This window comes from Anguilla anguilla, chromosome 1 (genome assembly GCF_013347855.1).
Source record: "Anguilla anguilla isolate fAngAng1 chromosome 1, fAngAng1.pri, whole genome shotgun sequence".
Classification (NCBI taxonomy): Eukaryota; Metazoa; Chordata; class Actinopteri; order Anguilliformes; family Anguillidae; genus Anguilla; species Anguilla anguilla.
In genome coordinates this window covers 77,612,113-77,627,174 of record NC_049201.1, presented here as the reverse complement: position 1 = coordinate 77,627,174, position 15,062 = coordinate 77,612,113, and the positions used below count along the sequence as shown (strand labels likewise).

Genomic DNA, 15,062 nt, shown 5'->3' with positions numbered 1-15,062 from the left:
AGAACGTTAAGGCTGGGTAATTATGGCAATCTGAAGTATTTACAGTTCCCTCCAACAGAGATCTTGAGGGGACTGAAGTAGATTAGCAACTAAAACAGGTATAAAAGACCCACCTACCCCACCTGACCCATCGTTCAACATCCTCATTTCCCCGAGCAAAGTGTTCCCTGAATGCTCACCCACCCCAAGTTTGTGGAAAACATCGGTTCAGCAGGAACAATCATGGCCGACAGTCAGACTGGCAAAAAGTTTAACTTGCATAGCCAGACGGTCAGCTTCTGTATTCCTACTACCGTCTTACCAACTACCTGGCATACGCGTCACCAGGCCACCCACAATGCATCGCATGTTGCCGTTAAGGACTAGCGCTAATCCGCGCTTCACCGCGCCCCGTTTGTGAAAACAAGCAGGCCTGCGGCTCCAGCTTGTTTTGCTCGTCAGTTTGACAGACTCTGCGAACGCGCGCTTGTTGCTTCTCCTGCATCCCAATTCATCTTCTCGTGTGGAGAACTCTGGAGCGCTGGAAACATTCATAATTAATAGAAGTCAATACAGCTATTAATAGCCGCAGCGATCAGCACCGTCCCGCGGGAGCCGACGAGAAAGCGGCGAAGCGAAGCGAACGCTCCGCTCTGATCAGGAAGTGTCACCGCTCCGCCGCTACACAGCCGGCGATGTCTGAAGATGTGGAACACTGAATAAAACTTTTTCCCCTCTCTCCCACAAACACACACAAACACAAACACAAACAAACACACACAAACACAAACACACTGTCATACATACGCACACACACGCAGACACACGCACGCATACACACAAACGCACACAAACACACAGTCATACATACGCACACACACGCAGACACACGCACGCACACAAACGCACACAAACACACAGTCATACATACGCACGCACACGCAGACACACGCACGCACACAAACGCACACAAACACACAGTCATACATACGCACGCACACGCAGACACACGCACGCACACAAACGCACACAAACACACAGTCATACATACGCACACACACGCAGACACACGCACGCACACAAACGCACACAAACACACAGTCATACATACGCACGCACACGCAGACACACGCACGCACACAAACGCACACAAACACACAGTCATACATACACACGCACACAAGCGCACACTGTCATACACATGCACGCACGCAGTGTGAAAATCGTGCGGGGCCATAAGGGGGCCAGTTTCGGGTCTGAAAGCAGGGTAGAGGGGGGCGGCTGTTGCAGCACGCAGCACCTCCAACCAAAATGCGCTCGCACCGTGAACAACACACACAAGCAAATCTGGGACAAGGCCCGCTGGAGCACAGACAGCCTCTGCTGAGGACACAGAGAGAATATTAAACCCTCACACACACACACGTACATACGCTTTTCCTGTGTTACCTCTACCATCTCCCGCAAGTACAACAACAACAACGACTCCGACAGCGAGAAAAATAAAATTTTAAATGAATTAAGACGGGAAGAGCTGGAGGACAGCCCCACAGGAAGCGCCATAAAACGCAGGCATCCGAAGGGCGTGACACACGCACAACACGCCATAAAACGCAGGCATCCGAAGGGCGCAACACACACACAACACGTGTGCCTTGTGCCCGGAATGGGACGGACCCAACAGTAAAAATCAGCCTGAGTCCCCCCCCCCCCCCCCCCGCAACAGAACAAGGGGCAGAGGACCTTCAAACGGCCCACTACTTACTACAAGGCAGTGCAACACCCAGCACCCATCCATTACATTACATTACATTAGAGGCATTTAGCAGACGCTCTTATCCAGAGCGACTTACACAACTTTTACATAGCATTTTACATCGTATCCATTTATACAGCTGGATATATACTGAAGCAATGCAGGTTAAGCTCCTTGCTCAAAGGTTACAATGGCAGTGTCCTACCCAGGAATCGAACCAGTGACCATTAGGCTGCAAGACCAGTTCCTTACCAATTATACTACACTGACTGCCCCATCTAGGGGCAATATTTATTTTTTGCCTTTCATATGGAGTTCAAACGGTCCCGGACGCTTGCACACTACTGGCGAATGGCACTTGCACGTGTAGGCACAGGGAAACAATCGGTTTGACTTTCATTAAGTAGCAGAGCAGCTGATTAGTTTGATCACAATGAGAAATCTGAATTCCAGAAAACTTTTCTGTCCACATAATAGCGAGAGAGATAATTCGTTCATTAGAAATTCATTAATTACCGTTCGACGTTATGCGGAAAGCCGCTGGAATGACAGAAGTTGGTTTCGGGTGACTTGTTTAATTTTCGTTCGTCGCAGGAAATATCTCTCTCTGGTGGTTTTAAACAATGGTTTCGCCATCTTGTTTCACTGGGTCACACAGACGAGATAAAACGGTATAGGCTAACCAAAGGAGGGAATGGTAATAGAAAATGCATTTATACGACAGGAGGAACTTGCAACGCAATAACCTTACTGCAATCCTATCAACTAAATGTTTCACGATTTATAAAAAAAAACAAAAAAACAAAAAAACAAAAACACATTTAGCCGAGGTTAGCATTTCAGACACCTAGCGAGTAATGCTAATGATTAAACCTGTGAGGAACTGCTTCGATAACGTATTAAGAGACCGATTCCACATTCCACATCCCCTGGAGGCTGTTCATCTATGAAGGGAAGTTGTCCCATGTTGGGACAATAGTCACCAACATGCCTCCGACTCTCATTGGGCAGGTTTGTCCTTCACGACCTTACATGGGAGAAGTCCCAGTTTAAGCCAAATTTTTTCTGCGCCCGTGGGTGATTCTCAGTGGCCAACACAGGCTGCAAAGGGCTGTAATAATTATTTATTAACCTTTGTTTACACAGGTAAGGTTGTCTGAGCACACACACACACATGCTCTTTTACAGCTATGTCCTGTTCCCCCCCCCCCCCCCCCCCCCCCCCCCCCCCCCCGCCCCACCCCAATTACCCTAGCCTCCGTGTCTCTTTGGACTGTGGGAGGAAACCAGGGTGTTCGGAGGAAACCCACGCAAACATGGTGAGAACACACCCGGGACATCTCTATAAGGCGACAGCGCTATCGACGGCACCACTGTCCCACCCCATGAATTTAGAATTACCCCCCCTCCCCCTCCCCCTCCCCTTCAACCCGAAAGTGAAACTTGTCGAGTAACGCCACAGCGGAGAAAACAGAGCTGGCCCACAGACTGCCTAAATATATGCAGCAGGCAGAGTCAGCGATACTGATTTATACACGGCTACAGGAAGACAGCAGACCCCCAGCCAGACTTCCTTCAGGTCACAAAAAAAACAAATAAATTAATTAAATAATTAAAGCCGCAAGCGGCGTTGGAAGGGGTCCAAGCATTGGCACAATTGCGCTCTCTATGGAGCGATTTTTAACCCTCCTATTATGTTCAAATTAACTAACAACTTTTTACGTTTGGGGTCAATTTAACCCCAGCAATATAAACCTGCAGAAAATAATTGTAACTGAAAGGGTTACCCAAGTTTCTCTCTCAGCTACTTTAGGCCTTTCTACCATCTTAATAGCCCAGTAAATAAAACCTGACTCCCCCCATCCTCCCCTTATACATCAAGTATTGATTTTACATGACTATTGCAAAATATGCAAATGACTGTACGATCTCATTCATTGACCTAAAACGGAATACGATTTCTCTCAGCATAATGACGGATTCAAAGACTAAACAAACTCACCCGATATTGTCTTCAAATGGATCCATGCCAAAGAAAAGTCATTATTCATCCTCTCAAAAAGCTTTTACTAACAAACTTTTAGTAGCATGCACTTTAGTAGCATGGCTGGCACTGTCTTCCATTGCTTCCCCGACATTCAGACCCTCCCCTCACTGATAAAAACTTGACCCGATGGTGTCGGATTACTTTTTGTCGCCATGGATGTCTTCTAGCCACTTGCCGTAAAGAAGTTTACTAGATGTCGTAACACTTCAGATGTGGAGCTACAGCTCTGCCGAACCGCAACTAATAAAAACGTCCAAATGTTGGGCGAACAATATGGCAGACATAGGTTTATCCCAAAAGCAAAGTTGTAGAGCACATGCAGATGCATCGGTCGATGGAGTTTTGTGTTGATCTGACTTATGGTGTGGGAGTTATGGCCTTTTAAAGTATGACTCTTTGTTATAGCGCCACTATCGGGCCAACATAGGTGATTTTTAGTGCCTGAGTAGTGGGGGGCCATAGGAACCCACCTATCAAATTTGGTTGTTCCAGGACTTATGGTTACTGAGCCTCAGACACTTTTAGCGGAGAAAAAGGAGAATAATAATAATTCTAACGGATACAATAGGGTTCCACCAGCTTCGCTGCTTGGACCCCTAATAAAAACCAGGAAGCCTTCTTCCTGTTCAAAGACTACAAACGGTACGCTAACAGTTAAGAAACAGAGGCCTGCACACCTCCCCCTCGCTATCGAACCCTCTCGTCCCTACTCTCTGTGCTGCATCCCAGGGACGAGGGGGGAGGGGGGCGGGTATTAGTTTCAGCCATCAGAAAGCTGGACACATGCCTGGCAGCACCCAGAGGTACCGGGTGGCAGGGAGTGGTGGTGCCAAGTAGCGCGTGGGGCAGGAATAGAAGCGGGGGTGGTGGGGGGGGGGGGGGGGGGTGTGCAGCTTTGAATGCGAGGCATTGTGGGGCCCGGACAATGCAGGACAGGGCACGGGTCACTGGGTCCAACTCCCAAGAATTCAGCGACCAAAAAGCAAACCAGGAAGGGATATGCGGTCTCTGGCTGGGAACTTGTCCCAAAGCACACACCCCCCCACCCCCCACCCCCCACCCCCCACACAGCACAACTACCACTGAGCATATGCCCACAGGGGCCCTACAAGCTGAATTTTAGCAACCAAAATCATTTTTATTATTCTTTTTTTTTTTTAATTAATTTTTTTTCTTGTCCCCCCCAGAAGGACAGCACTAAGCAATTTAGCCACAGCGAAATAATTTTTTAACTAATCCCCCTCTTACCACACAACCCTCTCTGCGCATTACCAATCCCCTGAGGCAGGGGGAGCTCCCCTGTTCCCGTTAAAAATTACCACCAACTCACTGCGGTCCGAACCACGGGTTTGGGCCGATCCCATTCCGATCCAGTCACATCCTGTTGGGCCCGGTCCGCCACGCAAACAGGTGGACACTTCCACACCTCAGTATTCCTTCCCAACGGCGCCCGAATCCTAAGCGTCCTGCCATCAATTTTAAATCGCAACAATGGAAAGCTGTGAGATCCACCACCATCATCCCCAACCTCAGCCCAGTATCACACCGACTACAGCAGTCGCGTCAGTGTGATTTCAAAAATTAATATTCTGACGTTAAAAATGATAAAAAGTTGCGCAAGTCGCTCTGGATAAGAGCGTCTGCTAAATGCCTGTAATGCAATGACATTTTTTTTTTTTAAAAGCCAAAACCGAGGCACATTTTATTCGTCGAATCGATAACAGAGCAGAAAGTTGCCGGCGCCGACCTTCTTAAACACGAGCAGCATATTAGGGTCGGAGGTCCTTGATTACATTGAAAGAGACCATTTGCGTCCCCGCTCACAGATAGCCGTGATGAACTTTGAATTTTCCCCCCAGTTAATCTCGGCATCGAACCAGGCGCGCTGCTGTATCTTTCCATTCCGAGTGACACAGACAGAAAAAAATCCGTCTGCACCAACAGCCGAGAGGAGATTACTAAAAGCGTTAGCGCACCCTTTTCAAAGTTGGCGTTTGAATTCAAACGATCGTGGCGTAACGGCAACGACGGGTCATCTGGATTCCATCAAAACGGACGTCCCAAACAATCCCGTGACATAATGAGTTGGGGAGATTTGAGGGGGGGGGGGGGAGGGGGGGGAATTACTACAGATAAGAGCCTTATCATAGCCGTCTTAAGTCCCGAGTTTGAGACGGGCGAAACTCAATCAATCAACATCCAATCTCCTCTTTACAAAAAAAAAAAAAAAAAAAGTAGTAAAGCACTCTAGATTGGAATCGCTCAGCAGCGAGACTCGGATCTTACACACAGAACCCGGGATCACGTCCTCAGTGGCCACGCCAACGCAGGATTCTGCATTTTTTTACACCGAAAACAAGAGCCAAAACGCACAGAAGTAATTGCAAGACGCTATAATGGCCACTACTTGACGTGGGTTTAACTTTTTGTTTCCGACTAACCCCATTGGTCCAGACAGCAATAAGGGTCGTTTCTTGATATGGGCGTCATGTGATGTTTCTGAGCAATCCAAACCTAACCCCAACACCTTACTTAAAATGCAGGCAAAAAAAATAAATACATGCATAAATGCATTCTAAAACACACAGATTTTATTTTATTTTTTAAGATTAAAAAAACGGGCAATGACCCAGACATGAACCACAACAAAAAATATTTACTCTTGTTTCTCTGAGCCAATCATCTTTCGGTATCAGACAGGTGTTGTTTATTGATCGTAATATTTACACGGCCATTGGTAGCATTGTGAGATACAAAAAAAAAATAATAAATCACTTGTTTTGGTCAAAAACGAGATGTTGCGCTCTAGCTGAAGCTCGCTCAACACTATATTTGGAAATGTCCTGCTCCTACTCGCATCGCACTGCGCACAGAAGAACGTACATCACTTCCTGTGGACAGACTGTAGAGACGCGGTACTGTAGGTCACATCCTGTGGGTAGCTGGCTGGCCCAAACTGCGCCACAGAGAGCGATCGATTGCTCACGCAGCATTCTTCCACCCCCCCACCCCCCACACACACTTTACCCAGAGCAAGATAAAGGGGAGGATCTGCACTGTGCCACAGTCAGCGTGGTGGGAGCAGAGCATGGGACCAGGAGGTCACGGGTTCTACTCCACGGAGAGACCGTGCCAGCACACCTTCGGGGCAGGAAAGGGTTCAGAAGGGATTGCTCCAGTCAATGCCCACTCAGGAATTTAAAGGCATGAAGGCATGTGCTAGGTAAGCAACTTGCAAGTATTCCAGGACAGAGGCATGCGCCAGGTTTCAGCAACTTGTACAGGAGAAAGTTGCCCAATCAACGGACACATTGGAAGTCTGAAAAAGAAAAAATGGAAAGCCCCTCTAGCACCACTTAACTACACTACTGGAGTATATAACAATCCCAGCTACAGGGGCCCCAAAGTCTAACATTCAGCCTATGGACCACAGACCAGCACAGAGGGTCACAGTTGCTAATAGCAACCCCGGTCCACAAGAGCCACTAGGTCAGCTGATTTTAACCAAAAAAAAACAAAAAAAACAAAAAATAATCACAGGAGGTGAGTTAGCTCATTAGCCAGCAGCTGTCATTGATTGTTTAAGTGCTGGTCAATGGGATTACTTCCGTCTGCCTGCTCCACCTGCACAAGTTTCCGCAGTGCTCCAGCAGCAGTAATACAGCAGTGGCTGCTGGGTAAATGTGTTTTTCCCCACAGCGCGCAGGAACCGCCGCCGTGGGCTATGCATGACAAAATTGCGGTCGCTCGCTCGCTCACTCACGGACAACCGCTGAGGGACGTTTTGTGGGACACATGCGCAGGTGGTGCCAGCTAAAACGTGTCTGAGGAAGTGAGTTGCGCCGTTGGTCTGGTAACCGTTGGTTACGTGCTTGTTATCTTGGAGGTCACGCATGCAAGTCTGTGACTCAGTGACATCTGTGACACAGGCCAACAAATACTATTGGGGTGTTCTACACAGGACTGAAGGACAGACCGACAGCCTGACAGACTCCCCTGCAAAGTGTTTTTCCCCTCTTTCGGGGAGATACTGGCTTTTCCAGTCCTCACGGAACACAACTGATTTGCTGCCATCTCGCCACCCGCTGACCCCAAATTCCTGCAGGGAGGCAAACCGCTAGTATGGCTTTGCGCTAATGGAAAGAGCAATTTGGGAAGTGGGGGGGGGGGGGACCAATTTAAAAAAAACGAGGTTTTTTTTTTTTTCCTTGAATAGTCTGAGAGAATTCCAGAGTGTCCCTCTAATGCGAGGGCGCGTTTGGCTCCGAGAGGCCTCTCTCTATCTTTTTCCCCTGATTCACGGCCGTTCCCGAGCGACGGACAGCCAGCCGATAAATAAACCCGGAGGGGCCCACGCCCGGCACAACCTGTCCAGCAAGGCTCGTAAATAAACTCCCATTACAACAGGGGCCCCGCGGGCCTTCCTCAAGAGGCAGCAAACAAGCTAAAGTTTAGAGAGAGAGAGAGAGGGATATATATATATAGAGAGAGGGGGGGAGAGAGAGAGAGAGAGAGAGAGAGAGGGGGGGAGAGAGAGAGAGAGAGAGGGGGGAAGAGAGAGGGAGGGAGGGAAAGAGAGAGGGAAGAGAGAGGGAGGGAGGGAAAGAGCGGGAGGGAAAGAGAGAGAGGGAAAGAGAGAGGGAGGGAGAGAGAGACAGAGAGAGAGAGAGAGATTTGAGAGTGTTTTTAAAGCCCGTTAACAATGGTCACGTGCCTCGATCATGACCCACAATGCCCTGCTTGCCTGCCCTCCCTTAAGAAAATCCCACCCGCTCTGCCTCTCCTTTTTGAGCTTACCAAAAAAAAAAAAAACTGCTGCAAAACCTGACATGAGTGACTCACAACTACACAACTCACAGGGGGGCTCAGCAAATTAATCGCCAAGGCCCGGAAGAGAGAACACGTTTTTCCTCCCGCTCTCTGATATTCCTGTCATGCACAGGTGTAAAACACCTATTCTTTTTCCACCAAACAGCTCCTTAGGGGAAAAAAAAAAAAGATTGTTTCCCTGGAAAAAGGCATTGGTTCCCTGGAAAAAGCCATTGTTTCGCAGGACATTGCCTTAGCACAGTTCAGCCTGCACGTGAATGCGTTTCCTCTGTGAAAGCCTTAAGGCAGAGGCGCGGCCTGATGACATAATCTTTACGCGCCTTTGCAAACAACTAAGCCGGTGACCGCCACTACCTCACAGTGACAAACAGGCCACCTGAACTCCAATACCCAGAATACAGTAGAATCAGATCTGGCAAGAGTAGTAAATATCTTGAGACTTTACAACACTATAAAATAAAAGTCTGCAGGACAAGAGGCGATCTTCATTACAATTTGGATGGGTTTGAGAGCAATACAGTCTTTTTATTTATTTTTTGGCAGGGGGTGGAGGGTGGTGGGATGGGTGATCATGTGCAAGAGCGGTAACCCCACATCTCTGTAATAAAGATACAACGCACATTTTTGACATATAAAATGATTTTACTGAGTTATTGAGCGCTGTTCCTATGAAATTAAACAACCAGATTAACTGCATTACTGTGAATAACAAGGCGTCAACTAATCTAGGTAGCGCATAGGACTCTATTGCACAAGTCCTGGCCAGGAAGCGATCCAGCCAGACAGCCGAGGTCATTTCTGCCCCCAGTGCAACGTCACAACCCGAATTACAACAGCAGCAAAATCGAAAATGCAAATGCGGACGACATCAGGCAGCCGCAACGCGGCGGGACAGTCCGCTTCTAAAGTCCATCCGCGGCCGTAAGAAAAACAAATTATGAGGTCAGCGGGTTTTTCCCCCCACACGCGTGCGTCTTGATTGACGGCCGCAGAGGACCCAGCCGAAGCTCCGCCTTCGACCGCTGGTCGCCATGACCGCTAACGCGCCGCGGCGGCGGCGGCGGGACGGGATCGGCGAGAGGGGAGAGGAGAGGAAAGTTCAGAGCCGGTCGATTGGCGACGGCGCACTTTGACCGAGCCCCACGGCGGGATCGACACGCGGCCCCACGCGCCAGGGCTTCTTCCGTTCGCGGGTTCGATGAAGAACGGGGGGGGGCGCCGTCGGACGCGCAAAAAAAACTCCACGGGACACAGATCAGGAGCCCGCTCTGCATAGAGGGAAAGGCCCCCGCACCCACCCTCAGGGGCAGCAAAATGCAGAATCATTATGGGGGGGGGGGGGGGGGGGGAGCGGGTGGGGAGATAGTAAGCACAAAATATTAAAAGTTGAAAAGCTGGACATAAATGGCCTCCTTGTAAAAAGCACCCAAGAGGTATAATAAAATAACATTTACATAAAAAACCAGCCATAAAATTCTAAATGTAAAAAAATAATTAAATATATAAAAATTTTAAATGGAGGGGGGGGGAAAAATTATGCCCATGAACATTATAAAACCGTTGGCGTGGTGGGGGTGGGGGGGGGGGGGGGGGGGTCGCAGAAGGGGTGGGGGAGGGGGGGGGGTACAGCAGGAGCATCAGGATTCACAGCGGCAGCGACGAGAGGCGCTCACTGAGAGAGAGAGACCGGACGCTGCAGTCACAGCGGGGCCCGGGACAGGACCGCTGCCCCTGAGCGATTAATGGGGCCTAAAGGTGGGAGAGATCACCCCGTGCTGAGGGTGAGCTCAGGTGAAATCGAAACCTCAGCCTGACGGAGACGCGGCGGCGCCGCCGCATGCTAACGTGCGTGTGCTCATCACGGCTTTGAACGGCGCGTTTATTAGTGACAGTTCCCACACCCACGCAGGGGAAGACGGTGGCAGGGGGGGGGGGCAGATTCAAATTCTGCGGTTGTGATAACCACAGGAAACTCAGATGTGACAACGTTTGGCACGCCGAAACACAGAAAGCAACAGCAATAGCCGCGGACAGATGGACGCGGACGATTTCGAAGTCGCTTTTTAGGTTATTTAGCGCTGCAAAAAAATTTAAACTTTTTTTTTTTTTTTTTTTTTAAGAAAGACGACGGCATGTTCATCTGCTCAACTGGACGCAGCCAACGCAGCCACCTATGTGACTAATTCAGACCAACCACAGGTGGTCTCCACACTGACGTCAGTCAAGGCGGAGTTTCGCTTTCTCCACAAAACGCGTCGTTTTACGTCATCTAGGTCCATACTACGACTTAGTCGGAGTGTGTTTCCGCAGCTCCCAGCTTAGGCAAGGGCCACTCACTGGCTAAGCCCAAAGCCACAGACAGGGCCTCTGGGTAAGGCTGCCGGCACCTTCTAACCTGAATACAGGACACAAAGGCTGTGACACACACACGTCAAGATGACCAAATTGTTGTTGATGTGAATGTGTAATTTTATTTTTTAATTAATAGTGCCGGTTATTTATTAAGTCAATCACATTTGTGGCACACAGTCATCACAGTCCAAGCTAATTTAGGTACATTTTTTGAAAAAATGCTTTAAATAATTACATTTTTTTTTTTTTTTTTTTTTTAATATGGGCTTAATATAGCCTACATACAACCTGACCTTAGCTCTAGGAGGTCCATCTACATAAAAGGCTTGTGTGTGCGGGGGGGGGGGGGGGCGGGGCAACAGGGCTACTTAGCAGTACTTACAAACTGCTAAGTAGCCCTGTTTCTCCTTCACCCGAAGCGATCCTGGTTCGAGGAGCACTTCCTTTCCGTTACGAGTTTTAAATAAGCCCGTTTCTATGCGGATCCCGGCTCGCTCCCGCCGGAAGCGCTCGTGCAGAAATAATGGAAAGGGCCCCCGCACACCAGTCAATCACCGTTCTGACCGGACTTCCATGGCATCCTGTGTATAAATGCCGCGATTAAACAAAATGTGCAGGGAGTGGGGAAACACAGGTGGCCCAAAAACACTGTCTTATTGATTCATGATCGGGTGAAGTAATTATCCAATTATTATCGCACAGCATGGGCATAGATTAAGAACGATATTGAAAAAGTTACCGCTGACATTGTGAGATTACCTAGTCAAAGCAAAGGGGCAAGTCATTTCTATTGTACCACCATCACACCTGGACCACCCACTTTAATTTAAACCATTTAAATATTGGTAAAATTAATCCTCGGGGATCGTCCAGGCTGACAGAGTAAAACAATTTCAAATAAGCTACATGTGGAAAGAAATATATATATATACAATTTGCTTAATGCATTGAGTCCTGTGAAATGCACGAGCACCAGACAACATCTTGGAACCAGGAAACGCCGAGAACACGGGCTAGTTCGGAGACTGTCGTCACACAGCCTGAAAAAAGAGCAAATCCCCCCTCCACAACCTAACACACTCACACACACTCACGGGTTTATAGCCAAGAATGACACAAGACTGGCACTAGGCGAGGTTAAGGGCGACTGAGGAAAAACAATGAAGACCTAACCTCCACACTGCCGGTCACCATGGCTATGGGAATAAGCTCCCAGAATGCTAATTAGCCACGGGGTGCTTTTGGCCAAGAGAGATTTGGAACTGGAGAGCAGCTTAGAGACAATGGGCATTATCGCCCCCACTGGGAAACACAAATACGGTGATCGAGTCCGCGGAGTGAAGGCTGGTGCTGGGTGGCACGTGCGGCACCACTGTAAACGTCGTGTCTTTGAGAGAAATGCTTTTTTTTTGGGCGGGGGGGGGGGGTATGGGGGGGGTTAACAATTAATTGGTTTTCAGTGATCAATGAAAAGGTGCAAAAGTGTGCATGAGTCGTGTCTTAAACATTCGAAATTACAATCAACCAGACACCGAAGCAGTGCCTTGCCCGGTGACACTACGAAGAAGAATGCCCAACCCAATGACAACCTTCCCAAGATCAAATAACAGGTGGCGTTTCTGAACTGAGTTTCAAAACGGCAATGTGGTTCCTAACACAGTACCGTATTGCCACCATAAAAACGAAACGACCTAATGCGTATCTAGCCTATAACAATGACGCTTTTATCACTCCACAATACCAAATTAATGATAACTATTAGAGCGGTCGTGTTCACTGTGAATGTCATTGGTCGCTGTCAGTGTCAGAGTGGCAACGTGCTTACAGTTTCTAAGAAAAAGCGCGATGGGTGAAAACTGACGCAACGAATAAAAAAGAATGCCTTTGGTAGAACAACTGCCTTAGAGAGATACGGTAGTTGTATACAGCGGACTGTCCCATTCGCTTTTTCTAAACAAACATGTGGCTTGTGGGACAAACAACGCGTTGCCAAGACTCCTGCAGTCCACGCACAGACAGCAAACACCAACCGTTCCCTGCGAAGTATACCGCCTTTCCCCCTGTGCCAATCCCATTTCACCCCCAGGACCGTTTCCCCCAGTGCCCCTGTGCTTCTACGAACCATTCAAACGATCGAGAGTGAATCCAGTCAGTTTGACAATTCTAGTGCTATTAGCCTTACTCCATCTTCAACTTATTAAGTGGTAAACTCTTATCAATCACAGTTGGGTGACGTGGCGAGATTCTGGGTGTAACGCAACCAGTCACGCTTCCGATTCCACCCACATATTATAAATGGAAAGACCATCTATCTTGGGAATTTCTCGGATTCCGCGAACCGGAGAATGAAAGCAGAATTTCGTATCATTCTCCATCAACCGCGCGTGCAGTGCTTACATTTCCACCATTTTATTCCGTCCTTAATACATCTTTTGACTGTTGGACATTCAGAACAGTCTATCAAAAGTTAGGAATGCAACGGGCCGGTCGGGAAGTCGGGAGTAGATCACGACCACTGATCAAACACTGTTCAAAACCTGTGCATCGTGGAACCTACCACTAGTAGCCTATGAATAATAACCAGCCGTGTGTTACACTGCGATTGAGATATGTGAAGTATCAGCAAGATGGATTCACCTTTCTGAAACCTCCAGCGACCCACGGCAATTCCTGCACAATTTATTGCAGTTAGAGACACGGTAGCGAACCATCAATCTATATGACGGTCAAGGATTTCTGAAATACATCAATTATATGTCCAATCATATAGCTTGGAAACCTGCATAAACCCAGCTCGTTACGCGCCGTTCCATTTATTTTTTTTGTTCGCGTGCAGTGCTTTGTATTGGTAAACATGCAACGAACGCATCGTTGTTGGAGACAGTCAATTGCATTCGGTCCACAAATACAGAATGTGCGAGGGCAGGGGCCAACAAAGACATTAATCCAAATGTGCCTGGCTACCTACAGTAACGCAGCTAGCTAGTTGACTTTTCCCGACATAAGCAACGACTCAGTACATAGTATTTCAGCTCGAACTGCAATGCATTCACTTCACGTGAACAGGTAGGCTAGTTAACTACCTAGCTGGCCAGATGGCTCACCGGAGAACATCGCTTTCACAATATTGCATTTGATCAAATTAGCAGGCGAACACAAGATAGCTTGCAAGACAGCCAGTCACAGCTGACGCGTATCCAGCTACATGCACGTTAGCTAGCGTTAACGTTAGCAGTGTAACTACACAAAACATATTTCTCGCTGAAAACGGTGAGTGTTACAATGTTTCATAGCTAACTAGCTAACGTGTGCTTACCTGACAATCCAACTTTGTAGAAGTGCAGTGAGACACGTTGTAAGAGGAACGATCAAGCACGCTAATCTTAAACAAGCGCACATTATAGCAAGCTGACTATCATACGGTTGTTTGTGGACGAGCAACACGAGTAACGTCGTCTAGCAAAATAAAATTACTTAAAAAAACAACTTACTTTTGTGTTTTCCAGAACCCCATGACTGTTTAGCGAGACTCGGACTCCGAATAATGGCCCTTCCTGCCGACTTCAAAGCATCCATACTTTATAATCCAAAAACAGGGTAAGAAGAGTCCACCCAGCGCCGGCTTTCGTTGACCGCAGCTCGAGGAACTGTACACTCTGCCACGCTCACTCTCTCAAACTTTTTAGGTTTCTCTTCTTTTTTTTCCTCCTTTTAAAAAGTCACCCGAGTCGGAGGATTATCACGTTTCGCCCCACATGGGCGGTGTTATTTATGTAAATCAACGGGATAATGTACATGACGTGTGTCTACTAAAGTTGTAATATCCGAGTATCCGCTGGAGGGAGTCCACCGATGTGCTGTTGTAAGGAACTAATAACACGCCGAGTACGGCGTCGTTCGACAGTTCTGCGTGCGTGATTTTGTTGAGAGGCATATAAAATAATTGTCTTATGTATACTGCGCGATTTTACTCCACGATTATCTGAAATAATCCACACGTCAACAAAAGACACTGACCAGCATCGACAAATTGTCTTTGATATTAAGTTGATAACTTGCTTGTAATAAGAATGAAAACACACGGTTTTTCTTGTTTGT

The 15,062-nt window shown here is 47.9% G+C and overlaps 1 protein-coding gene across 1 annotated transcript in view; it reads right to left on the bottom strand.

Annotated features, from left to right (window-relative positions):
* The window catches only part of ldlrap1b (low density lipoprotein receptor adaptor protein 1b), a 55,738-nt gene extending 40,941 nt beyond the window's left edge, over positions 1-14,797 (bottom strand). The window contains exon 1 of the mRNA XM_035389022.1: positions 14,456-14,797. Coding sequence (XP_035244913.1) covers positions 14,456-14,540 — 85 coding nt within the window. The 5' untranslated portion in view covers positions 14,541-14,797. The remainder of the gene's footprint in view (positions 1-14,455) is intronic.
* Between the last annotated feature and the right edge of the window lie 265 nt (positions 14,798-15,062).